At 38.5% G+C, this 25,842-nt stretch overlaps 3 protein-coding genes across 12 annotated transcripts in view; 2 read left to right on the top strand and 1 right to left on the bottom strand.

Annotated features, from left to right (window-relative positions):
- Nucleotides 1-10,203, top strand: part of Atpalpha (sodium/potassium-transporting ATPase subunit alpha) — a 64,436-nt gene extending 54,233 nt beyond the window's left edge. For 6 of the 8 annotated variants that reach the window (XM_034321122.2, XM_034321117.2, XM_034321123.2 and 3 more), the window contains 4 exons: nucleotides 1,245-1,339; nucleotides 9,153-9,327; nucleotides 9,411-9,643; nucleotides 9,859-10,203. In XM_034321122.2, the coding sequence (XP_034177013.1) occupies nucleotides 1,245-1,339; nucleotides 9,153-9,327; nucleotides 9,411-9,643; nucleotides 9,859-9,979 (624 nt within the window). In that variant the 3' untranslated portion in view covers nucleotides 9,980-10,203. Of the gene's footprint in view, nucleotides 1-256; nucleotides 352-1,244; nucleotides 1,340-6,089; nucleotides 6,185-9,152; nucleotides 9,328-9,410; nucleotides 9,644-9,858 lie in introns of all 8 variants that reach the window. The other 2 variants (XM_034321119.2, XM_034321118.2) reach the window with 2 other exon arrangements.
- A 5,459-nt stretch (nucleotides 10,204-15,662) lies between these two features.
- On the bottom strand, nucleotides 15,663-16,817 carry LOC117602746 (ribosomal RNA processing protein 36 homolog). The gene is made up of 3 exons (XM_034321130.2): nucleotides 16,665-16,817; nucleotides 15,949-16,459; nucleotides 15,663-15,882 (listed from the first exon to the last, which is right to left on the bottom strand). Exons 1-3 carry the CDS (start codon nucleotides 16,707-16,709, stop codon nucleotides 15,740-15,742), a joined length of 699 nt encoding a protein of 232 aa, XP_034177021.1. The 5' UTR covers nucleotides 16,710-16,817; the 3' UTR covers nucleotides 15,663-15,739.
- A 495-nt stretch (nucleotides 16,818-17,312) lies between these two features.
- Nucleotides 17,313-25,842, top strand: part of Rpb8 (DNA-directed RNA polymerases I, II, and III subunit Rpb8) — a 44,595-nt gene continuing 36,065 nt past the window's right edge. For 2 of the 3 annotated variants that reach the window (XM_034321135.2, XM_034321134.2), the window contains exon 1: nucleotides 24,837-25,720. Coding sequence is in view for 1 of the 3 variants with exons in the window: in XM_034321132.2 (XP_034177023.1) it covers nucleotides 19,102-19,174 (73 nt within the window). In the remaining 2 variants the exon portion in view is untranslated. Of the gene's footprint in view, nucleotides 17,449-19,027; nucleotides 19,175-24,836; nucleotides 25,721-25,842 lie in introns of those variants that run through there. The other variant, XM_034321132.2, reaches the window with a different exon arrangement.

The raw sequence follows: 25,842 nt of genomic DNA, 5'->3' as shown, positions 1-25,842 counted from the left end.
CCGTCGTCTATCCTTCACTCGTTTCCACTTGGAAACGAGGGAAACACGAAGAGAAGCCACAGAATTCAACGAATCTTCAAGGAAATCCTCAAACTATCTTGAACAGGACATCTTGAGGAGTCGTTGAGATTCTTCTTCTGTAATCAAAGATTTTCAGCGATGTTTAATACGTTGTACCTTCTTGTGTCATCTTCGCCGAGTTGATATTTATAGGCTGGTTGGATTGTTAAGGATGAAATATGTGATGGTTTATCAGGTGCCCGCCATATCTCTGGCGTACGAGCACGCCGAATCGGACATCATGAAAAGGCAGCCTCGCGATCCAAGCAGGGACAACCTCGTCAACGAAAGGTTCTTTTTGTCGACAGATTTCTGTAGTCCGCAGTTTGCCTAGGCTAGATAGCTCCAGTATCGCCAGATCACTTTATAGGAAGTACCCCTGATTGGAAGCTAGAATTGCTGATCCACTTATGTATCTGAAATATGTATTTTACTTAGGTCACCTCTGGAAGCCAGATTAATCTAAACGTTATGAATTTTTCAATGCACGAGTATCTTGATTCTTGGCACTCTGTGTCGTAATCAAAGTAGATAAATGGATCGTTTAATGAAGAAGTGTCTATAGAGTCAGGACACTCGTGACACTGAATATTATACAGAGTTTTTCCAGCTAAGAAGCCAGTCTCAGATGATCCAGGAGACCCCAACGAAGGCACACCCTTAGTATCATCCCCTCGACAATCCTTTGACGCCTTCCACCTTATCGATCCACACGATTTAGTTTTCTCAGTTGATTTGTTTGCTTACGTTTCTGCGTTCTCATCGCACGATGCTCACCGGTCGCAATACGTTTCCTCCTTGTCAAATATGGCTTGGTACAGTGAGTATGGGGAAGCATATTAACCCTGGTACAATGAGATGATGGGAAGAGGCTACCAGTAGAGTTACTATAGTAAGCAATATTTTCCTGTTAGCCTTAGTGCACCTTATTGCTTACTGTAATAAAAATTGTAATCTAGACTTAAATCGGTAGAATGGGGTATAGTAATTTTACTCTAGCCTTCTCCCATCTCTATAGAGCTAGGGCTTGTATGTTTCACTACTTGCTCCACCAATTTTAATAGAAAATTTCTGGACGTAAAAGCGGTCAGCATCGTTTATCACGCGATCACCACGAACGATACTCACGATTTTAATTCTGTGTTGGCGTTGTTACTGAGAGCCTGTTGATAATGTGACATCAGGTGCCAGCCATCTCACTTGCCTACGAGGAGGCAGAGAGCGATATTATGAAGCGACATCCACGAAACCCGTTCACTGACAAGCTAGTTAACGAAAGGTAACACATCAACAACATAAACTGAGCCTTGACAAAGAAAACTATATCTACACCGATTGATAATTATATTTTTATATTGGTCAGAAAGAGTAATCGGTGACACGATTTCTTTTTCATTCTCAAAGCATTGATACTTGGATTGAAAAATTTGTTAAGTAATTATATTAATATTGATACAATAATTGACTTGGAGAATGAAATTAAAACGGTCGCTCGATCGCTCTCTCCTTTTATTACCTGTCTATATTGGTCGTTACACACTTCTTACTTACACTTCCTATTGGTTAATATTGTATAGTAGCTAGTTCGTTCTGTCTCTCGTATGACTTATAGTACTCGTTTTCGATAACACTAAAATACTATAATGAAAAATTCGAAAAAAAACAAAAAAAAAAACAAAGGAAGCAGATTCACGTGACTCCGATCTGTCTTTCTATTTTTCTTATTCTCTTTCTTGAACGAGGAACACCCGAACGTTATAAGGGTGACTCGACGATTCGTGTGCAAATTAATCCCTAGCCTAACTCGTCCGTGCTAATTGTCCGTTTCGACGGTTTCTTTATTAACCGGTTTTGTTGTTTCATGTCGTCGTACGTGTTTGTTTGTTCGTATTGGTGGTGAAGAATCTTACCAGCCAAAACCTTCCCCCCTGCTTGAATACATTTTTTATTCCAAAGATGGTTGTCTTGCATTTGAATACCGAATCGTGTTCATCGATCTCCCCCCCCCTTGTGATACGGAAATTCTTCTGTCGCACGTGTGCTTTCGTACCAGAAAAAGTCGCAAACAAACGAAATCTTCGTCTGTCTGTTTTACTGTTATTTCTTTTTTTTTTTTTTTTTTTTTTTTAAATAATTTTCCTCGGTTTTGTTGCTTTCGACCGGTTCGATCGTACGCCAAAGGCCTGGGTTTAATTTGTTTTCGATGGCTTCCGGTTTCCCGGACGACTGTACTAACAAATATATAAGGTAACGGAATGGGCTGTGCACGCCGGTGTTAACACCTCGGGGCATCTGGTGATTGGGTATCATTTTTACATACTCTAATTTTATTTATTTCTTCCTTTTGAGCTTCTCTGTTCAGAATCTTTTTTATACATATATTTAACGGTATGTCTTCGCTCGACAGCCCGATTCGCACTCGCTCTAAGCTGGATCGTGATCTTGATCGGTGATGCTCGCTCGTCCACGATTCAGGGAATGGCTTTTATCGGAAGAAAATTTATCAAAAATTGTATAAATTTTATTTGGTCAAATAATGAAGAAATTAGGAGGATAATTCTGAAAGCTTGATCTCAGTGTCTGACTAGATATATCTTTCTACTGTAATAATAAATTATATTCAAATTCAAATTACCAAGTATATGGTCGGTTAATTATTAAATTGAAATTTTCAATCTAGTTCCTTACGTAATCGTTAATAAAATAACGGTTTTATAGTGAGTTTGGAATTTGAAATTAATTGAACCAATAAAAATTTCATACACATTGCAGTAATTATGAGGACAAGAATATAATATATACATTCGTCAAAGTGTTAATTATTAGACTAAATTAAATTCATGAAATCTATTAAAATTTCATTATTTCCTTAATATAAATTATGTGTTACGTTTCAATGAACCGTAGGACGAGCAACCACCAAAGTTTCTATCTCTCTTTCTCTCGAAGGTTTTCCCTGTTCCTCTAATTACAAAATAAAATGAGCAATTGCCAATGAAGCGTTCGCTTTCGTGACGATGATCCTCGCTTGTAATTAGTGTTTCGTTTACGTCAAAGGTAAGCCGATCTCTTTCAAATCTTTCACCTCTCTATCTTTCTATCTCTATTCACTTTTTCCTTTCTATCTATCAGCTTTTATTCTCTGAATTTCTCTTCCCGCCTTATTTTTTATTCCTCAAAAGAAAGAAATCGTCTCTTAATCGTCGATCGATCGTCCGCCATGTTGGCTCAATGGGGAAACAACAAACAGGAAGTTGAGTACCAACAAATGTATCTCTTTCTCTTTTTTACGCTCCTGCTAGCGGATAGTCCTCCACTTTTCAACCCCCTGCCCCCTCTCTTTTTTTTTTAAATCTCGTTTCTTCACCGCACTGCCTTTTGGTTCTGCCCGGAAGTTGCACAGGTGACACACCGAGTAATCGAGGATCTTTTTTACCATTGTTTCCGGTTCCGCTTATCTAAGGATCTCTTATTATTCTTGGACGATGAAACAGTCTCTCTCTCGGCATCATGGTTAAAAAATAATTAAGGAAAGGAGAATTTTACACGAGTTAACACGCCAACTATTCGAATCTCGCTTAGATCGATGCAAAGTACAATTTCAATTTATTATTGACGTTGTTGTTATTGTAGTTTAAAAATATTGAAAGTAGTTACAATATTACATCGAGCGATTTTCGAAATGTTTTTCATTTTTTATTTTATTCCGAGTCATAAGATCAGTCGAGTGGCGAGTGTTTTTGAACGAATTTCATTAATATTTAATATTACTAGTGTTTTATTAAGTGTAATATCCAAATTTGAAATTTTATCAAAATTGAATTAATAATACGACTTCCACGAAAATCAAGGATTAATTAGTTTCAATTAATAAAATGTCGATCAATGACACTCACCCTGAAGGATAATTAGTTCAATTTCAATTTAACTTTTATACATGACGTTTACATAGATCAATATTGTCGTCTATATATTTATCATTCATTACTATTCTATACTATTCATTCTATATATTTATCATAATTACCACCCACCATCAGTCTCATTATTATCATCGTTATTATTAATCACTGGCCTAGTTTCATCAGTATTATTAGTAACCCTCATCGTCGTATCGATCCCTCGCTATCCTCTCATCGGATATTCGTAGTATCTTTTTTCAAACATCCTCTCTCACTATTTTTTCATTGAAAAAAAAAAATTGTTACACACACCAGCGTTTTAATTACTGGACTAGCGACAAAGAGATTATTTTTACTTTCTTCGTATACTGTTCTTTATAATTCTACTATCACAGCTGCTGCTGCTACTGTTATTATACTTAATGGTTTAATTTCTTTCTTCTTCATCGCCATCAGTATGGTTATAATTAATTAGAGCTGTTCCTAGGGCTAGTATTTTACAGTAAAAATTCACCAGTTTATTTAAAATTTAATTAATTTCATAGAACAATTTTGAAAATACATATTTAAACTTGGGGCCTGGGGTATCAGTGCCCTTTTTGCCTGATGCTAGGGGCCGCTCTGTAATTAACCATCATTGCATAAAAAGGGAATGAAAAGAAAAAAAAAAAAATGCTAATGAAACAGAAATAGTGTGGAGAAAGGAAAAGAATGAGCAAGCAAGCAACGATATGATAATATGGCACCTTTCTTACATTTCTATTCTTTTTTTGTCATTTCTAGGCGTGTCATGAATTCCTCTTAGCAGTTCTTTTGGTTTCCCCTTTTTTAATACTTTACAGTCCTGTCACATTTTATTCTGTAATGCGCTGCCTACCGCCGCTGCCTTCTACCACTTCTGCGACTGGCAACCTTTCTAACGGCCGCTGTGAACGACTGAGCGAGACGTTCTCTCTTTTTTTTTTTTCTTTTTCTGTTTTCCCTTTGAATTTCACGATAACAGCGTGCGAATTAAAACGAGTCTGTCGCTGTTGCGGGAAATTTTCATGGGTACATGTGGATATGGTGTAACAAGGGAGGAATAAAGGTTCTCTGTCGTGTTCCCTCCTGCGGCAGACAGAGTTTGCAAAAAATATTTCAAGAATTTTTGATTAATTAAACAGAATAATTTACAGAAATTTTCCAAACTGATTAGAAGCATTAAACAAATTCTTTCTGTGGAGGAGGGAACAAGATTAACCCATTAATTCCCAGAGCTTTATTTTTTATTATTAAAAAGGAATATTAATATAAAAATAAAAAAAGAGATTAAGATTTGCAGTTCTGGGTGTTAATGGTTTAAAGATACTAACAGAAATGAAGCTTGCATCGTGTACAGAGTGCAGGAAAGGGCGAGGAATTCTGAAAGAGTGCTCGATGATTAATTCTTATTTAACCCTTTCATTATTATTGACATTAACCCTTTCGATACTGTTGACGCCTGAAATCTCATATGAGTATTGCAAATTAACTATCTACTGTTCTGCCATAACGAAAGGGTTAAATCATAGATAAACAAGTTTCATCGAACATTCAATTTTGATCAATGAATAATGAAAAGCGATGGATGCTTTGACACATTAAATGCCATGCCTCGGTTACAACTATTTAGAATACAGTAATTTCAATTTACCACTTGCTATTCTATCTACTATTAATACTTTCTATTTATCTTTCTTATGATGTATTCCATTTTTGCTCCCCATGGCATTCAAAGTGTTGACAAATTTCAGGATCTTCCTTTCAATCAACTTTGAATTCGGTGAAAGTATATTTTTCAATCAAATATTTGAAAACAAAGGAAGGAAGAGGGATTTAAAAATAATAGAAAAATTGATCGGTCATTATTCTTCGTCTCTTTCGCTGTTTACTTCTGTACAAATACTGATTTTGTAAATATATGTAAATATGGCTACGTGTATTTCTATATTATTATTATTATTATTATTATTATTATTATTATTATTATTATTACTATTATTATTATTATTATTATTATTATTATTATTATTACTACTATTATTATATACTTGTAACGGTGTACGGGGTGCTTGGCACACATATTTTCTAATCAATGGTGGATGGCAGGTGCCGGCCATCTCGCTAGCTTACGAGGCACCGGAGTCGGACATTATGAAACGGCAGCCCCGCGATCCTTACAGAGACAATCTTGTCAACCGAAGGTGGGTCTCAAAACTACCCACCAGAGAAACCAATTTTACCCTAGACATACCATGCACTTATTCAATTACCAAATCGCAGACAAACAATAGATACACGACACACGAGGCACTTTAAGGGTGGCCAAATTCAATCAGTTAATTGTTATTATTATTTTTTTAATTATAAAAGATTCTGAAATCAAACTTAAATTATTTCTATTTTTCAGTAGAAAGTATGCAAGATATATTCCAAAGAAATACAATAAATTTTAAATTAATTTCTTTTTTTCAGTAAATATTCATAGATTTTCTTTTATTGTTTAAATTTCAATAAGTTGAACGAAATTTGGCCATTCTAGCACGCCACACATGATTGTTTCTACACAGTTAATCGTCAGAGTGTCTACTGAAATTTCGGTGCCGTACATTTTGTTTCTGAATTACAGATCTCTCTGTTTCTGTCTATCTTTCTCTCATTGTCTCCATGGTCACTCGCTTGATCTTTATTTTACTGCACGCGACAATGATGAAAATGTCTTTTTATCGTTATCAATTTTTTATCGCACTATCGTTTGCACTTGTTCGTCGAGAACACGGCAAAGCAAATATTGATACCATCGATAGGTATCGAGTAAATATGAATATTCCCGGCATGGTGTCCAATTAGGGGTGAGTCGGGTCGGAAGAAGCTCGTGATTTCGTGTGTCCGTACACCCCTAAGTCAAATCCGAGAGATTTGTCACAGGGATGTTTTAATTAGAGGTAGAGAAAAGAGTACTTTCCAATAATCTCGACTCAAATCCTAAATTTCTAGATTTAAAGTTTCCAAATTTCTGATTTTCTAAATTTCCAAATTTTCTATTAGTTGAGCAGAGGTAATGGAAAGTTATTGAATAAAAAAAAAAAGAAGTTGACACTCTACGTTTTCCCAGACAAAATGAAAAAAAAAAAAAAAAAACACATCTTTAGATAACTAGTTGATTAGTAATAGCACAGCAAGTACTGGGTGCGGCAAAATTCTAGACAAGATTTACTGCTCTGCGAAGAGATAAGTTGAAATTATAGAATGAATCTTTTTCTCAATTTATTCTATAATTGAAATTTCTCTTTGCAATAAGCATCTAATTCGTGTCGCAAATTTTGCCACAGCCTGTTTAAATAGAAGATAGACAGCGTTGGGAATGCCGAATGCTTTCTAGTCACCACTTAGAGTCTCTCTGGGACAGCGAAATTAACCGAAGGACTGCGCCTAACAATTTGGCCCCTGTTTTTGCAGCTTTGCGATACGTTATTATCTTACGTGTTTAGAGAAGCCGTTGCACCCACCACGTACATACATGTCTGCGAGAAAGATAAAGCAAAGCTGAAACTAGAGGTATCGTGTGTGATACCAGAACGAAATAACAAAATAACACAAAGTGATGCTGTAACATTTAGAGTACACTCGCGAGCAAATCAAGTTTCGCTAGGAAGAATGGCGCAGAAATGATCAAACTCTTCATTTTGACGAAATTTTCATTAAAATTAATTTATATAATAATTTTTTATTATTAAATATGATAAAATTTAACATATAACTGAAAGATATGAATAACGAGTAGGTATCAATTAAAATTCTACTGCGCACATGTCTGTGCGCAGGTGGTGGTCCGCCACAGTCCTATATATAGGGGGCCTCTACCCGCGCAGTGTCATTCCCTTTCGGATCGCCGAAGGGGAAGGATGGGAGTCTGGGAAAGGGTGAAAACCCGTGGCATCAACATTTTTCCTATGGATCTCCTTGATTTGATCGCATGTGTAAATACATAATATTCAGTTGAGAGTAAAAGTTCCTTAAAAGAATTATCTGAGAGCATTGAAACAGAATACTTTCGATAGTTCTTTCGTGCAAGTTTCACTCTCAAATGGAGATTTATGAAAGTTTAGACTCTAAACTTTAGAGGGATGCATAGAGCAAGCTTATACCGACGAGAACGAAAGCACGGCCTGAGCAATTAGTCGACGAATTAACACACGATTTATTATCAAACTAGAAGAATATTAAACACACCAGTTATGATACTAGTCACTAACAAGCTTTCTTTTCGATTCCAACGTCCCGCGTCTTTTTGATCCATTCTGTTCTTAATCGCGCGTGTCTTCCACGCGGATCCGTTGTGATCTTTCTTTACTTCTTTCTTTCTGACTTTCTCTCTGCTGCATGCAAACTGTTTTTTATTTTGTAATCTGAATAGAATTCGATCTTGTATTGCTGATCCTGTAAAATGTCAAATTTTTATAAATACAAAATTTGAATATTTTATCATATTTCATCATTTTTTAAGACTGAAAGGATCAGCACCAGGATTGGAGAAAAATTCACGAATCCAATTAAAATATTTGCTGTTGCTACTCTTTATGTTCGCTGACTTAATCAAATCTCACGGTTCGACCGAGCTTGCATGCAAAAAGTTCGAATTTTATAAAGTACACCGTGATATTTGACTAACCATAGCTGAATATGTGTATTGTCTGGTGCTTTGTGTGGCATGCCTCAATGTGAAGAAGTAATCGTTATCGCCTACGTTACGATCCGGTAAGTTGTTATTACGCATCCTAATCATAGGTAACAATGGCTTTCGTAATTAACACTTAACACCTTAGGCTGTTTAAAAGTGAACTTAGACGATTAATCGCATACACATAGACAGCTTCCATTGATTTTCAAAGGATCTATTTTTCTTCTAAAAAATTTTTTATTAATCATGATTTAATTATTCTGAAATTTGGAATTTGTCACTTTACATATTAACTTTATTCAAAGTTATTACTTCGATTTGATACAATCCTAAAACTAAGATCGTATAAGAGTTTCTTAAAAATTTTCAAAGAATATAAATTTTTGAACCTGCCAGAAATAAAGGAAATTTCTTTGGAAGTCAAATTATAAACCGCATCCGATGCTCTTAACAATTAAGAAGAATCTAAATGATGATTCCTTAATGTCTAGGCTTATTTCGATGGCATACGGTCAGATCGGTATGATCCAAGCAGCAGCTGGTTTCTTCGTGTACTTCGTAATCATGGCTGAGAATGGATTCCTTCCTCTGTATCTTTTCGGTATCCGAAAACAATGGGATTCCAAGGCTATCAATGATCTTCGCGACAGCTACGGCCAAGAATGGGTAAGTTGGATACATAAACCGAACGACTGATTATTTTGAACAAGTTGTAAGAAGACTCTGTATAATTTTGTACGCTTCCACAGACATACAATGATCGCAAGACACTGGAGTTCACCTGCCACACAGCCTTCTTCGTATCAATTGTGATCGTCCAGTGGGCCGATTTGATCGTCTGCAAGACGCGACGTAATTCCATCATTCACCAGGGAATGAGAAACTGGGCCCTGAACTTTGGTCTGGTATTCGAGACCGCCCTCGCCGCATTCCTAAGCTACACACCTGGCATGGACAAGGGTCTCCGCATGTTCCCTCTCAAGTAAGTACATTTTTTTTTAAAAACAGCCTTCCCAATTTCAAAATAAAAACCGTCTAAGACCTTAGCCACCCAAAATAAAAACCCTCTAAGCTACCCTTAGCAGCAAAGAAGGTCGCGTGTACCTAAAGCTCTAAAAGCTCTAGACAGGTGCCTGGTAACCAGAAGAGTACAGAATTTCTTTAAATAATAAATGACAATGTATTTCCTCGTTTCAGATTCGTCTGGTGGTTACCCGCCCTTCCTTTCATGCTCGCCATTTTCATCTACGACGAGACGAGACGATTCTACCTCCGCCGGAATCCAGGAGGCTGGCTCGAGCAAGAAACTTACTATTAGACGCAAAGAAGAATTTAATCATACACGCAGAGCGCGCGCGCAAGAGTACAGAGCGAGAGTAGCAGTGAGAATGTTGAGAGAGCGAGAGAAACGTGAGTGAAAGATAAACGTGAGAGATAGAGAGGGAGAAAATGAGATATGCATATACCCACGCAAAGAGATATACACCGAGGGAGATACTAATCAGTAAAAACCAAACAAAATAAAAAAAAAAAACAAACAAATTACTGAAAAGAATAAAATACCATAATAATCACTCGCGTTAAGAGACACGTATACATTACATACATACACACATACACATATTATGAAAAAAAAAAAAGCCATACATACACACAATGTTATATTTACCATGGGGCGTGCTATCCGGGTCTAAAAACCGTACTGTCGCGAGATCAAACGAGGGACAATTCGCATCCAAAGAATGTCGAGCCGAATCGTCGAACGACTTGGTATATTATTGTTGTTTCTTCGAAAGAAAAAAGATACTATTATCACGTGGGAGAAGAATTACAGTGTGTGTGAAGTACAAAAGAAAAGATGGGAAAAGAAAGATTTGGAGGAAGAGATTGAAGGAGAAATAAAACGTTCGTCGTTCTGGCTCTGCGAGTTGCTTGCACGCGCGTGCCGGTGTATCATTAAAAAAGATCGTCGTTCGAGGAACATCAATAAGGATCGACGAGGATATATGGGTTCTACGAGCAACGTCGTCGGGAAGATCTAGCTTCCAGGTACACACACACACCTAATACGATTCGAAGGGGTTCAGAATTCTTAGGGGTCGATGCTGCCATCCGAAGACTACAAACGCGAAGCTGCTGAACTTGGGTCGGACGAAGCAGAAAAGGGCCTAAAACGAACATTAAGAAAAACGTGGGACGTGGAAGAGGGATCATCGAGACTGCGAACGAAGTGCTATGCGTATCTTTGATGATGGGAATAACAGAGCGAGATGAGGCGACGACGTCAAGGGTTGTAATGATGGAAGAATAATTAGCATCGATGAAGCATTCCATGTAGACGTCTTGTGATAAGGAGAAATATTCACGTAGTAGGCATCCTGTTAAGCAAAAGATCACTGCGCTAGGTTTGGCTATGCCCTTGCTAAGAATTAAATAGAAAAAGACAAAAAAAGAGAGGAGAAGCAGAAGAAGCAAAAATAGTAGTGAGAAGAGAAAGAGAGAGATATAAATGTTACATTAAATGCAAAAGTTTAAGAAACGATGACGAGATATCATTGAAAACGTACACTACAGATAAGACGTCTCGTGACACGCCATTTAGTCTTTGAATAGAAACCTAATTAATTCCTAATTAAACGAAGAGATCAGTACGCTAGATTGGCACGCCCTAGAATCATTTACGACGCGGTGTGGAGACAAGTGAATTACGTTAAAACGAAATAAATCCTTCCCCCTCCCCAAAAAAATAAACAAGAATATTATAATGATAAGAGTAATTGAAAGCGCGTTCGCAGTACTCATTTATTATTCTTATCGCAAAGTAATGTCGTTCGGTTTCAAGTCTTTTAATCCGAGTAGCTGTCGAAGCCAGAAATCGCATCGCGTAGATATTTCAGTAGCTCAGTCTCTGCACGATAATTGCTACGCGAGAAAGGATGGATAAAGAACATAATCGTCGAGTTTGGTCCACGAGTTGTGTACCGTTTTGGTTCTGCAAAGGAGGGAGGAGAGGTTAGGAAGCGCGAAGGCGAGCATCGAAAACGAAGGCGGCAAACGAACAGTATTATAAGTAATTATCAACAAAACCTAGCCGAGGAAGATACCGAAGATACAAAGACACAAAACAAGTGAGAAGAACAGAGAATTATTTAATTGCACGAACAAGCGTACAAGTAAAACGGTGCTCGCACCGACAGGACGGGACAAACGAATTAGAAGAAGAAAAAAAAATGTTACTGGATTAATGCCACGATAGTCGAGGTAACAGGTTAGAAAACAAAACGCTAGTAGAGGAGAGTAAAAATGAGTTTAGGTGAGCAGCAGAGGAACTGAAACACAGAGGAAATAAAAAAAAGCAGGACACAGGCAAAACCGTATAAGAAACACACAAAAAAAAAAAAATAAAACATTCTTACTTAGGCGAAACTAAAAGTAAAGGAACAAAAAAAAAAATAAGAAGGTATAAATTCATTCTCTTAGTTTTTCATAGGTTTAAAGAAACGCCAGCGGGACAGCTCGCTATAAATCATATTGACCCCCGTACGCAGAACGCCCTGTACCACCAACCCGCGGTCATCTGTCGTGTGTATGTGTGTGTCAGTATCAAGACAAACGCCCCTTCAAATCATTTTCTAGGAGCAACAAAAGCGAAACCAAAAAAAAAAAGAAGAAAAAAAAACAAAACAAAAAATGAACGAAGGTGACTTAAAATGCCTGCCACGCGACTTTTTGGGCCGGGACGATCCGAGACGCGCGATGATCATCATGTCGGGTCGTGTTTCGAGCTTCTCCGGGTGTGAAACGTTACCAGTACATTCTTTCTTTCTATTCTAGGTTTTCGTTCTCGTTTCTCTTTTTGCCGATCATTTTTCGTCCTTGTTGCTCGCTTTCGCGGCTTCTCGTGTATGTTGTGTGTGTGTATGTGTGTGCGTTGTGCGAGTGTATGCGCGCGCTGAAAAAACGTCTACGATAAAAGTGGACGCTTCGTTTCGAGCGGAGAACTTCGGGGCAAAGAGGAGCGGCAGGTAACGCGTTAACTCGTTGACGAAGGATCGTTCGCCATCGTCGTCATCGATCGTGTTTGCCATCGACTCGACGAACCGATGCGAAGGAACGACCTCGAGGGGTTTACCAGGTTCTTTAGTTCCTTTGTTCCGCCTCGAATGAAAGGCGAACGGACGGTCGAGGAGGATTCTAGATGATAGACCGAGGGTGACACGCTCGCTCGGCGGCCCTGGCCCCAAAAACTACCCTAAGTGTTCAATAATCGAGGTGTTCTTGAGGTGCCGTACACGCGTTAACACGTTCTTCCTTTCGCCAATCCCACCGAGTTTCGAATCACATCACTCGCGAATCAAATCTCGACGGTTACGAATATTTCCCCAGCCCTTTTGGAAGATTTTCTTCTGCCCCGTTGGTGCGCGCGACGGGCTGGCCGAATCGTTCGAGCCGCGTTTCAGAACTTCACCAATCTCTTACGTTTCCCGCACGAGAGAAAGAGATTCGGTAGGACCGGCGAAACAGTTTCAAATTGTTTTTCGAGACACGTGGATCGCCATCAGAAATCCAATCGGACAAAACGTTTCCTGTAAAAAAAAAAAAGAACAAAAATTGAAAGACAAGCAGAAAGAGGGCAGCAGTGTACCGTCGTCGCGTTGCTCGTCGAACTCGGATCTGGATTAAACAAAAAAAATTCTCTGATCGTATAAAACGTCCCCGATTTTCTTATTCGCAACGAACAAGAAAAAAACGACATTCGAGATAGGTTGTTTTGCTATGATGCCGCAGAAGGAGAGTTTTCGATGTCACGTGGGGTAACTTCGTTTCCATGGTGGTTTTCCTGGTTTCCTACTTTATGGGACATCGTTATGACATATATGTAGCTTCGTGAGTGTATGTGGTTAGAGATCGTCATTCCTGTCACAACGAAATCGAACAAAAGAAGAAAATGAGAGAAAATACAGATTTTGCCTTCGGCGGATCCCCGTGTTTCGAGGTAGGGCGCGGAGAAAATTGAGAAAAGAATTAGAATAAGAGGGAAGAAACATGGAGGGACAAGTATAGGGGGAGGGGGAGGACGCGATTGGCTCATTCGTTTATGGAAAGGAGTAATTACTCGCGATATAGTGCCGGAGCTGGATTGCAGGATCCGTGGTTTGTCGACAGGGTGTTCCGTGCCCGGGGGGCGTAGGAGCCCAAAAATAAAAAAAAATATGCTTTGCCGTCGTGCGCCTCTTTACTTTAGGCTAAGAATTAAAACATTAATAATAATATAATAATAATAATAATAATTATAATATAATACATGTTACAATAAGATATTATTAGATGTAATTATTATATATGGTTTAGTCTAGATCGTGTTGTTGAAGAAAAAAAACAAAGTACGTATAAGCGAACAAAAAAAAAGATGATGAAGACGATGAAGAAAGGAGAAGGAAAAGAAGATATGATAAAGTATGACGGTGTGGAGAGAGAAAGAGAGAACGAATGAGCGAGAGAGAGAGAGCGAACGAGAGCGAGAATAAAAATCATAGAGAAGTGACGATGAAAGGTAATTTCGGTCTAAGACCACAAATTATTGCGGCGGACTGAGCGGGACACGGACGAGAATCCGCGTTTTTTGCTTTTCGTGCCTGAATCGTTCATTTTTCTTAGGCAGCAGCTTCGTTTACGATTGAAATGTCCACTTGACTTCCGGTGCTTCCCCTACTCGAATATCATAACCTACATGAGGTAAACGATAAAAGGGGAAGTCCCTGATTACCTTGGACATCTCTGATTTATAACCTTCGGCATGAGCACTCATTAAGAATCAGTAATTGCATTCATAAAACCGCATCGTACAGACATTCTTAACCTCCTGTTCCGCAAAGCCACGTTATTCATTTTTCGAATTACCTTCTGTAGGTTCCGGTTATGCGGCTAGATTTACGGCCAATGAAACCTGTTCCCCTCGTTTTATCTTCTATCATTATCTGCAGATTCATAGAATTGGCGATCCTCGGCACACGAGTCGCAAATCTTTCGGTTGTCTACAAACGAGTACCTCGATCGTCGAACTAAACAATGTCGTAAAATGATTTTTCGGGTGAATCAGCGTAAAAACGAGAGAGAAAGGGATGCGTGAATGTGAGGGCGAGAGAACGTAGCAAACGTGTGTTTAATATACAGATCCGTTCGCTTTTTGTTTAACCGCGATCGGTGAAACCTAATTGGCCCTACAACGTTCGAAATCAAAAGCAATAGAAATAATATGAAACAAGAATCGCAAGAACGTAATAAACAAAGAAACAAAATATAGTGTCACGAGAATTTCAAAAGTGAAACGTCACCCCTGCACAGCCCGCCACACTACGGCAGAATCATTGAATGATTAAAAAAATTATAAACAGAAAAAGGAAAAAAAAAAAAAACAAAAAATATGAATGATGTTTTATTAATATTGTAAATATTTTAAATAATTGAAGACGGACAAACAGATCATGCGCGAACGGTGAACCCATCGGAAGTCGGTCCCACTTAAACAGGACCGTCTTTTGCGTACGGGTCCCCTTCTACACTTTTTCTGTTTTTCGTTTTAGCGTCGCATATGTTACACACATACACACACACATGCGCACGCGCGCACACACACACACTTCACACAAGTACACGCCCCCCAAAAAAAAAAAAAAAAAATGAAAAAATCCACCTGCGACATAGAGAGAGAAAGACACACGTACACGCTCAGATAATGTACACCGCTCTACCAAACTAATCTCTTTCTGATTGACGATTCCTTTCATATTGATTATTCTGTAAGTTCTGTTTTCACACGTGAAATACATTAAGAAAGAAACGAGAGACATTGTCCAACCCAAGTGTCATTACTTTTGATGTTAAATAAAAAATACATAATTAATAAAGCACTCTTTATCGTTTCGTCCTGACTGTGGATACTTAAACATAGCTTAGGGAGGTGACCTGCTAGATAAAAAGAATTTTATTTAACTGTTATTTTATTTTTCTTATATACAATCATTATTTTTACAATGTCCAACTTGTAGAAATTTTTATTTATTTATTATTCATTGTTTCATTCTATTTCTGAATTAGACGCCAGTCTTTGTCGGTCCTTGCGCATATTCTTCTTGCGTAACCTTTGAATGTGCTTCTTAAGTTTGCCAGAATTTTTAAGTTCTTCGTATTGGGAAACTAAATTCAAAACCTTCTTCTCAGCTGTAATAGAAAGGTTAGATTTATAATTTATATAATTAATATTCATGTATCTTTTATGTTACTTACATTTCTTTTTGAAAGCAGGCTTTTCTCCGCGTTTAATCGCTTCTACTATCTCCTTTTTTTCTTTGCTCTTCTGCTCTTCGTCTTGTTCCTTTCTCTTCTCCTCGCGTAACTGATTTTCTAATCTCTGTATAAGGTATTTGACTTTCTTTATTATCTTTGGATCCTCAGTTTCTTTCAACTGTTTCTTCAATGCTGCTAAATCGTTCTTCTTCATTTCGCCAAGGAATCCGTAAGTCTTTTTAAATACTTTTTGATCGAATGTACCGCACAAGCTATCGAACCTAGGGTCCCTAGGGATGCTCTTTTTTACGTGTACCGCTTCTCTGAATCGAGAGACAGGTTTTTTCGCGGACATTTCCCGAGGTCTGTTTTTATTTTCTCGTTTGAATTCGATTTTTCTGACCTTTCCTGGGCCAAATAGTGCTTCCTTATAAATTTTAGTTCCCAGCTTTTCTTTGAGCTTCTGTAAATCTTCGAAGCTCATCTGAGACAATTCCGCTCGAATCTGGTCCTATTATAACAATTAGTTATTTAATTGAAACATACTTCTCTTTTAAATAAATGTAAACATAACCTAGAGTCTTCTAAATAGTATTTAATTGAAACATACTTCTCTTTTAAATAAATGTAAACATAACCTAGAGTCTTCTAAATAGTATTTAAACACTTCGTACAGATTAAAACACTACATAAAAATGTATTGTTTAAAGGTCTACCTGATTTTTGTCTTTGTTAAGAAGAGCATCATCGTCGTCCTTCATGTTAAATAATAATAAATATTTTTTAAACGAACAGAATTGTTGTTTGATCCACAGAAGATGCAAATGGCTCCCATCTTTTCTTTGACAAGTAACAGCCAGTGACTACAAATAGTAGAAGATTGGACAGGCCTTTGTCACCAAAGAGTCGTCATTTAGAGGGTATGCGGTACCCCAGTATGAAGTTAGGTTTCCACAGTTGGTATAACAGTCGGTCTAAGCAAAGGGGTACAATCCTTGGTATCAAAGCAATCTTCTGTTACCGTCAACGCGTGTTATACTGCTGTAGTGCGAAGTGTTTCACATTTTTATATTAAGATAAAGCAGATGGCGCTCGTTCCCGAGTCACAAATTCACGACCCTTTGTGAACAAAGGCATGTCCAGTTTTCTACTATCTGTAGTCACTGCTTATCGCAAAATTGAAAATTTCAAATAAATTCTAATAATAAGAATAATTAAACAAAATTGGTATATATTCACGCGGAAGGTAGAACATTTTAATAGATGTAACGATAGTTTTGTTAATAAACAATTGTATAATAAAAAATTGTAATTAAATAAATTTTAATAGAATAATATAAAATTCGAGAAGAAGGAACCGGCGGCGGCACCGGTGAAGCGGAACGTCACGGTTGAACAAGCAGTTGTTCCAACGGTTCAACGACGGGCGGGCGAGGTCATATCCAATCAGTCTTATCGCGACCGCCGAGGTGTGCGGATCTACTTATCAAACATAGACAGGTGTGAGTTCACGTTTGGATTATTGGAGCATGTGTTCACTTATGGATTACTTAAAGTGATAGTGCTTATACTTTAGTGTTTTTTAAACACTTACCCTTTAGCACATGTTAATTCTGATTGGCTCGAGCACGCTTTGTCTGCGCATGCGCGTTGCGGTACCGTGCAGCATACCCAATGCTCTTATCAGTGACTATAGATAGTAGTCACTACTATCTATAGTCACTGCTCTTATATTCAACATACTCTTCGTCCTCTGATGTCACCATTTGCTTCTTCTGTTCGCATGTTATTGTACACCGTGTATATAATTATCAAGTACCACAAAGCTAGAAATAAGTGTAGAGGGTCTCCTTGAGTTACGCAAAACAGGTATTTTCTCTCGTTGAACGAATGATACACTTGTCTCGTAATTTCGCTTACAATTGCTAGATGACGCTTGCGGTACTGTTTTCAAAAATAATATATTATTAACTTATGGAATTAATTAGTTTGTAATAACACGGTGTACTCTCTAAAAGTTTGCATTTTTATGGCACAGACTAGGTTAAGCATCGTCGGTAATTCAGATCGCGTGGCAGGAATTCCTTTAGCATGATTGGTCTTTTATTCTGTATCTGTGTATAAAAAAGCCATTGAAAAAGGTAGAATCAATTTTGTCATCTTACAGCAATATGTAATATTTCATAATAACATTTGCTATAAATATTCCATGAATCAATCTCATTCTATTTCATCTTTTAAAATTAGACAGATTATACATTAAATCATTCAACTTATATACGTAAATTACATTAACATGTGAAGCTAGTTATGAAAAAAAATTTATTTATCTAATAGTGCACTTCAAAAGCTCAAGACTTTGTAAATACTACATTTGGAGTACCATACTTGCTCGTTCACATTCACGATCAGTAGTAACTTTATGTAGATTTTTTTACTGATTACGCAACATTATGAAATCTCTAATTTTACGTAACGTGTTATGCCAATGTATGTGCCATAATGTGGAGACTTATTACTATACATGTATCAGGATAGGACCCTCTCAAGCTGCGTAAAAGGATAATTGTACTGCGTAAAAGAACGTAAACCCGTAAAGTGGCTCCCTCTGTTCAACTTGTTACAAGTTGAGCTTCCAAGGTTATCTGTCTCTCAAATCTAATAAACATCGTTACTACTACCTAATTGTATTGATATTTTACAGTAATTGTAAAGGAGGAATACTATGCCATTCAATGCTACTGTGCTTGAACACAATTCTAAAAGACCTATGTCTCTTACATCAAGTTTCTTGTCGTATTATGTAATAAACTTCGTAGATTCATTGACATATTTATAATTATTAATACAAACAAACAAAACATTTAAAATATTCAAAATAGGAAGGTTAAAATTGCTAGTTTGCTCGAGTGATAGTTTTTCTTTTGAATACATATATATTTCAAAGCTGTAACATCTGCACAGTTAAACAAAAAATCATTTTTACAATATATGTAGGATACCAAAAATGACATATCGTACGTATATAACATAGTTCATTAATTCATCGAAATAATTGATTTATATTCATGAATTACAGCGCCTTGATGCTCCGTTCTCAGACGTAGGTGGAACATTTGCCACCAGGGAGGAGCACCGTCAGAAGTGTCTAAAATGGCGGGTGTGCTGTTCGAGGATATTTTCAACGTGAAAGACATTGATCCAGAGGGGAAGAAATTTGACAGAGGTGAGTCTGAAATATACCTTGTACTTTCATCTATTTACATGGACATTTTTACGGGAAAATATCTAGCGTCATTGTCGAATTTTTAAGTATTAAAGTGAGAACGTTCCATAGACGTTCGTCGTTTACGGAAGTTGCCGGGAAGCACATGGCGTGACAGCTTGATTTAAACATTAGTTTCTGTATTCTCACTCATTAACATAGTATTTCGATCGATCGGTACAAATAGAATGCCTATTATTCAGCATTAGTTCATTGATGAAAATGCTGAATAATCGTTTGGACCGTTCTAAATTTTATTCGTCATGTGTCGACTCTTGTGTTCTGCGATGGCGGGAATTTCGAAGAGTAAATAAAGGAAATAGAATCTTACAACTATATCGAGTTATTTCATATCGAGTTAATAATGATAAATATCAAGTTACTATTTGATAAAAGTATGAAAAGAATGTAATTTCAATCGTTTAAGACAAGTAAGATGATTTTAGGACAAAGACTGAAATATTTGTTCACTCTTTTAATATTTTAGTTTATATTTCTAGTGATGTTGATCTGTATGCAATGTGTTGTTTTCTTTTCATAATTCATTTCCTTCGACTGAAGTACACTTTTATTAAACTTCTCGTAAAAGTGCAATAAAAAGTTTCTTGCAGCGTAACTCTTTCTAAAAAGAGGGCGCAGGGGTCGAGCACGTTTGACATTAATTTGAAAGGTAGTGCTTTGTGACAAAATAGCTTCATTCTTCTTATTACCTTGAACTCTGATTCACGATTTGCCACCAATATTTCTTTCATCTTGTACAACCGTCAACAGATCCATTTGTCGCATAAAATTTATTATTTCGTGACATAGAAAAGTTTGTTAAAACAGTTACTAATTGAACGTCACGCGTGTTCGTTGTCGATGTGCATTCTGCACCTTATCGCTCTTTGTTATCGACATTTCACTCTGCGTACAGGGAAAAGTGGCAGAAATGAAATATCTTTCTTCACGGCTTTCTGTCCATTTAATTTTTTCTTATTTATATTCGTTCTTTGCATTTTTTTACTTTTGTTTATCATTGCGGGAAGTTCGTACGTTCAAGGTCATTTAAAAATTGATACGCATACCAGAATAATGCGTCATTGATGTTGTGCATACAACGGCATTTCAACGAACGTGTTAAATCTAATTTTAAAAATGAAATTTTTACTTCGTATCGCTTGTTCTTTACAAACAAATTGGTATTATTTCGGTACAAATATCACTCGTTTAATAATTAATCGACTTTATTCAAATTTCGCGCGCATTTACATATACATACATATGATAACAGACACACGCTTAAGAGGCATTTTGAACACAATTCCTTCTTCATCGAGACGATCGATGTAGATATAATCCGCATAAAACGCGCGTAGAGTTGTTCGCGTCACCCTGTATTTTCACCTACATTATCGGCGGGGAAAGGGTTCCGCTGGAACAGCAGCAGCGTTCCACGCAGATGGGTGTTAGTGGGGCCGAGTACGCGAGAGAACGAGAGAAAAGACAGGATCTCGGTTAGCAGGGAAGAGGAGGCACAGTTAGGTTTGGGAAAAGGGGAGCGGAGATGCAAGTTGCAACTCCTTGTCAGATTTAAGCATGGAGATTGACTATACTATAAATGTACCCTTTCTTCTCTTATTCCACAAAAATAACGATTAGTCGATAGATTCTATGTAACCGTGATAATTCACTGTAATTAGGAGTATGAGGGTACTTTGTTCAATATACCATAGAATTGAAATAGAGCTTGAAACATGATGGTCAGTTGATATAACTAGAACTCTTGTCCTAGGGAAATTTTATTAGAGGAGACTTGGTTACTATCCCTTTCGAACGCAACTCCTACCTAACACAAACCTTTTCAAAAAACACCTAGGTTACTTTGCCTACATTTCAAATTCACAAGTTCTCTTGAAACTTCCATCATGCTAGCCTTGCCTGATCGCATCCTCGGACACGGTCTCTATTTTGCATCAAAAATATTCCCCATCATTATTCCTCTCGACTTTCACCGAACGCGGATAGACATTTATATATGTAGGTATATAGAATAAAAGGGCGGTGGGACGCGATCCGCCGACAGCGAGCTATGTAACGGCTGCTCGAAGGGTGGGTTGGGGTGAGAGGAGAGGTCGCGCGATAGGTTTGCATGGGGTGAGCGGGGGCTAAAGAGGCGAGAGGGGTGGTAGTCTGCTGCGGCCGGTCGATGCAGCAACGACGCCCGCAGCCGCAGCAGCAGCAGTAGCAGCAGCATCGAGCAACATCGCATTCGCGTAATACGACGCGACTCTGGATACCATGGCGTGGGCGCTAGAGTGGGGTACGGGGCCGGAGGTGAGCCGCCGGGACGCGTTAAAGCAACCTGGTGGGGGTTGACACGGTCAAGGTCAGTCTCTATTCCAAGGTCACGGGGAGATGTCATCCCAGGAGGGAGCTGCGCGATCTTCTTTCTCTGTTACTCTTGCACGTACCGCATCTTCATCGATCCCCCTTTCTCTTTCTATCGCATTTATCCACGAGCACGGTTTTACTCGCGCTTTTTCTCCCGATCGATGATTGCATCTCCGTACCCCCCACGACAATTACCGTGCAGCCGAGCTTTCTTTCGTTGTTTGCTGCTTTCCCAGCTCTCCTTGTTTTTGTCTGGAATTTTTCCCCCATCGATACTCGCCGCATTACGACGCTGATTGAAATTTTTACCTTATCGGATGTTCCATGTACCATCTTCATATAATTAATAGTCTTCTTTTTTTTTCAATTTTATAAAAGTATGAAGCGTGTTTTCAACGCGATTCGAAACGAAGAGAGGCATTCCTACAGCGAGAATGCTGAAACAAAGGCATCAAGAGATGAAATGATATTTTTAATTCGTTCCATTAATCCAGCTTCTTGCTTCTGACGGCCGTTTTGCCAACATGATATTCCAATAGGGTGTGCTCCTGTAGCTCTGACGTGCGATATCGACTTCATTTCCATTTCTACGTATAAAATTCATCGTGTAGAATGGCTGTCGGTGAATTTCATCAGGATGCCTTTGTAGGATGTAATTGCCCACGCACAGTAATGAAATATTTTTTAATTGGATTAGTTGAGCTTCGAGGCTGGAAGTTAATGGAGTAAATGAAAAGTATAAGATTAAGAAGGAATAGCTACAGGATAGACCTAGATTTGCTATTTGTAGCAATTCTAGAGAGATTTAGAATCTCGTTTGTTCCTCAATTAGTACACTCGCGATCAAATCGGACTTCCCCATTTTATATCCCCACGAACACTCTCGTGGAGAATGACAATGTAGCGAAATGGACCCTATATGTATATATATGTACATACCGACCAATCACGTGCACGTAAACGTTTACGTGGGGTATTTAAATTGATATTTACTTATTATCCATATTTCTCAGTTATATATTAAATTTTATAATATTTAATAATAAGAAATGGTATTATTTTTGTTCTAAATTACTTTTAACATTAATATCGTAGAAATTGAGAATTGAGAAGTCTAATTTGATCGCGAGTGTACCTCAGCCTCTGCACTGCCATGCCGTATCATTTATCTAGATAGTTATCAAAATCGGCACAACTGTGGTAGTTTTAGAAACTTAAATCCTGGAGAGCATCTGGTACATATGGGTCGGATGTCCAATAACGATTAAGGCCAAGACCTTGGCCGAACTTTGAATCCAGCAAGGTTCTGTATATCCTTCAACGAAATTGACAGATTGCAATTTTTCACTTTTAATTTTTCCTTCATTTCACCCCGAAAATAGGTAAAGACGAAATTTTTAAATTTCGAATTACATAGCCTTTTGAAGATCGCTTCTGACAGTAGGTCACCTTCTATTGCCGGGTGCTGAGGTAATTCGAAGTAATTTGCTCGGAGAACTCAAACTGATCGCTGACGAACCTAATAATTTTCTCCTTCTGTCCAAAAATCTTGCATACGCGGTTCTAATTTTATTTTTAGCCAAAGAAACACGTATCAATATTGTTTCTCGTTTATATTTTACTATTTTTCGAAATTGACAAAAGTTGTAATATAAATCATTATCGATTCAAACTCAGTGCAGATGTACACGTGAACAGTGTGCTGCATCGAATTACAATTCAGAGACGAGTGGAAGCACCCAGATACTGTATTTAACCACTCTAATAGTTTCTTTAACGACCTAATCAACGTGGCTACCGTAAACTCTAATCACAGATTAAATTACATGTCTGCCAGATGGTAGTTTCGATTTCGCTATTCAAAACGTTCCTTTGTTATCAAATGTAGCTATCTACCCTTTGAAAACATTTACACGAGAAATTGTTAATGAAGATTATGTCAGAGTTAAATAACCTTAGACGTTTGACGATTTTATTATTCCTAAAGAATTTGGTCTTACAAAGAAAACTTCAGTTACGCCAATGCCTTGCATCTCTCTTTTAAGGTGTTTATTTTTCTAGTTGCTATTCAGAATTGTTCTTCCATGTTTCGTAATACCCCCGTTCTTTCGGTATCGTGTTTAGGGCAGATACACAATGATGTCGTTACCGCGACCGATCGTCGGGGTATTCAATTATATACCATTTTCGGTCGATTATATAAGGAAACGATCGTAGGAGAGAATTAATAAAGAATCTTTGAGAAACTGTGTCTAGTGTTAGCACGGGTTACATCAGACACCGTCCGTCCAGTATTATCCGTTTAATCTGATAAATGACGTCGAGTTAATTAGGCAATGGTGAACGAAACGCAACCGCGCCGCAGCGGATGCAAGGCACGTAAGTAAGTACTCAACGCGCGTGATCCTCGTCCTCGGTTGGGCCTCTCCTTGTCGTCGGTATTCGTCTGATCTGCGCTTATTCCTTTCGCACCGTGACCTATTTCGACGAGATGAAGGTGAAGAAGGGAAAGAAACGAAAATGGCAACAACAGAAGGCGCATAAATTGGCACGTGACCGAGTCGTTTGGTTGTTCGTGTTACGATTTGTTGGTTCGACGGTAGAAGGGTAACATGGTAGAGTTTTGTCTCACAGTCGCTCCACTGTACGTAGTTACTTACAAAGTTGCTCAGACTAAATGGCCCGCTCGTACTAAACGCAGTTCCTCGAAGTTGCTTGTTAAGTTGGCACACCTACAGTAATTTCAGGCAATCTTTGCGTCGCATTACTTACAGCACAAGTGTGTCCATTTGTCGAGGCAGCGTTCGATAAATGCTCTCTGCACGATTTTCATGAACAATGAAAAGTGGTTCTATTGTACCTCTGTGTGCTGCGAGAAATGCACCACTAGACGGGAATATGTAAATGCGTGGAAAGTGAAGATACGGGGAACTGATAAATTTGGAAATTCTTGTTTTATTTCAAATTGAAATTTCATATATTTAAAGTTTAGTAGTTTTCTGTACATGCAAAACAGTTAGTTTTCCAACAGATTTTCCTTAGTACTGTTTCCAAAAACATCGTGTTCTCTTCAAAACCGCTAGAAAGCAATTTTTTCCATTGTAGCAATCGCTTTTTAGCAAGGAGAAGCGCGGTACCACCTGACAACCGATGGAGGCACGCGATTGGTCGCTGTAGCCGGCGGCGGACCAATCGCGTGGTTCCTTTGGGCATGGCGCGTCGTGCCGGTTACCGGCTTTCGTACTCGTTTGGCTGCTGTGCCCGCGGCTGGTTGGTTTGCTAGCAATTGCGCTCCAAGATAGAAGAAGTAAACGCGAACGGTATGCTTGTTCACGCGAGAAGGATAAAAGTAAAATCGCGATCGCGACAAAGACAAAAGTGTTCGTAGTTTATGTTGGTTTCACGAGAGACGGCCAAGGAAGAAAGATTGAACGAGCGCGGTTAGAACAACGAGGACAAAAGTAAATAGCAAAGAAAAAGAAAATAAACGTACGCGCGCGACGAGCAAAATCAGAAAGAGGTGGAAAAAGTAACGAGAGCATAGAAGCGAGACGACGATACGACGGTACGACGGAACGGTTCAAGCAAGAAAAGAGCGAACGAGAGCGCGAGAAGGACACATTAGTGAAAAAGGGGGGCACGGTGGTGCGGTGCCGGCTGCCTTCGGCGAGTCGACAGTTTGGCGTTCGGTGTTGCTAGGCACGAGGGCCACTGTCAGTGCCAAGGCGGCAGCCGGCAACCTTCTCGCGACCGCGAATCATTGCCACATTTTTCTTGTTTCTCTCGCGTACGCATTCCGTCATTCTTGTTGCTCTTTCTCACGGTTCGTTCCGATATTTCATTATTGTTTTTCGTCGCGAGCCATGATTCCCGTCGTAATGCATTTCGAGACTGTTCCAACGGTGAACCCAACCGGCACCCAGCAGCCGGGTTGGCTTTCTCCGGCAGCACTGCGTCGTCGTGGTGTTGCGTCTGCGTGCGTGTGTGCGTGAAAACCTTCAGAAAGGACATTCAGCGAGGACATGCGAATTCAGTAAAGTGATGGACGATAGGACACCTTTTGAACGATCGGTTTCGACACACGGAATTACACAGCGTTAGAAAACAATGGCTCACCATGATGCCGATAACCAGGTACGGGTCAAATTATTTTTCGCCAACCTTTTCTTTTTACGAAGCCAGATGTTTAAAATTGAATTTTTTAAACGTCAATTGTTCTTTACACCTTAGATAAGGAATAATTGAAGGACGTATGG

This window comes from Osmia lignaria, chromosome 12, assembly GCF_051020975.1.
Source record: "Osmia lignaria lignaria isolate PbOS001 chromosome 12, iyOsmLign1, whole genome shotgun sequence".
NCBI classification, from domain to species: Eukaryota; Metazoa; Arthropoda; class Insecta; order Hymenoptera; family Megachilidae; genus Osmia; species Osmia lignaria.
This window is presented reverse-complemented; position numbering and strand designations above follow the sequence as displayed.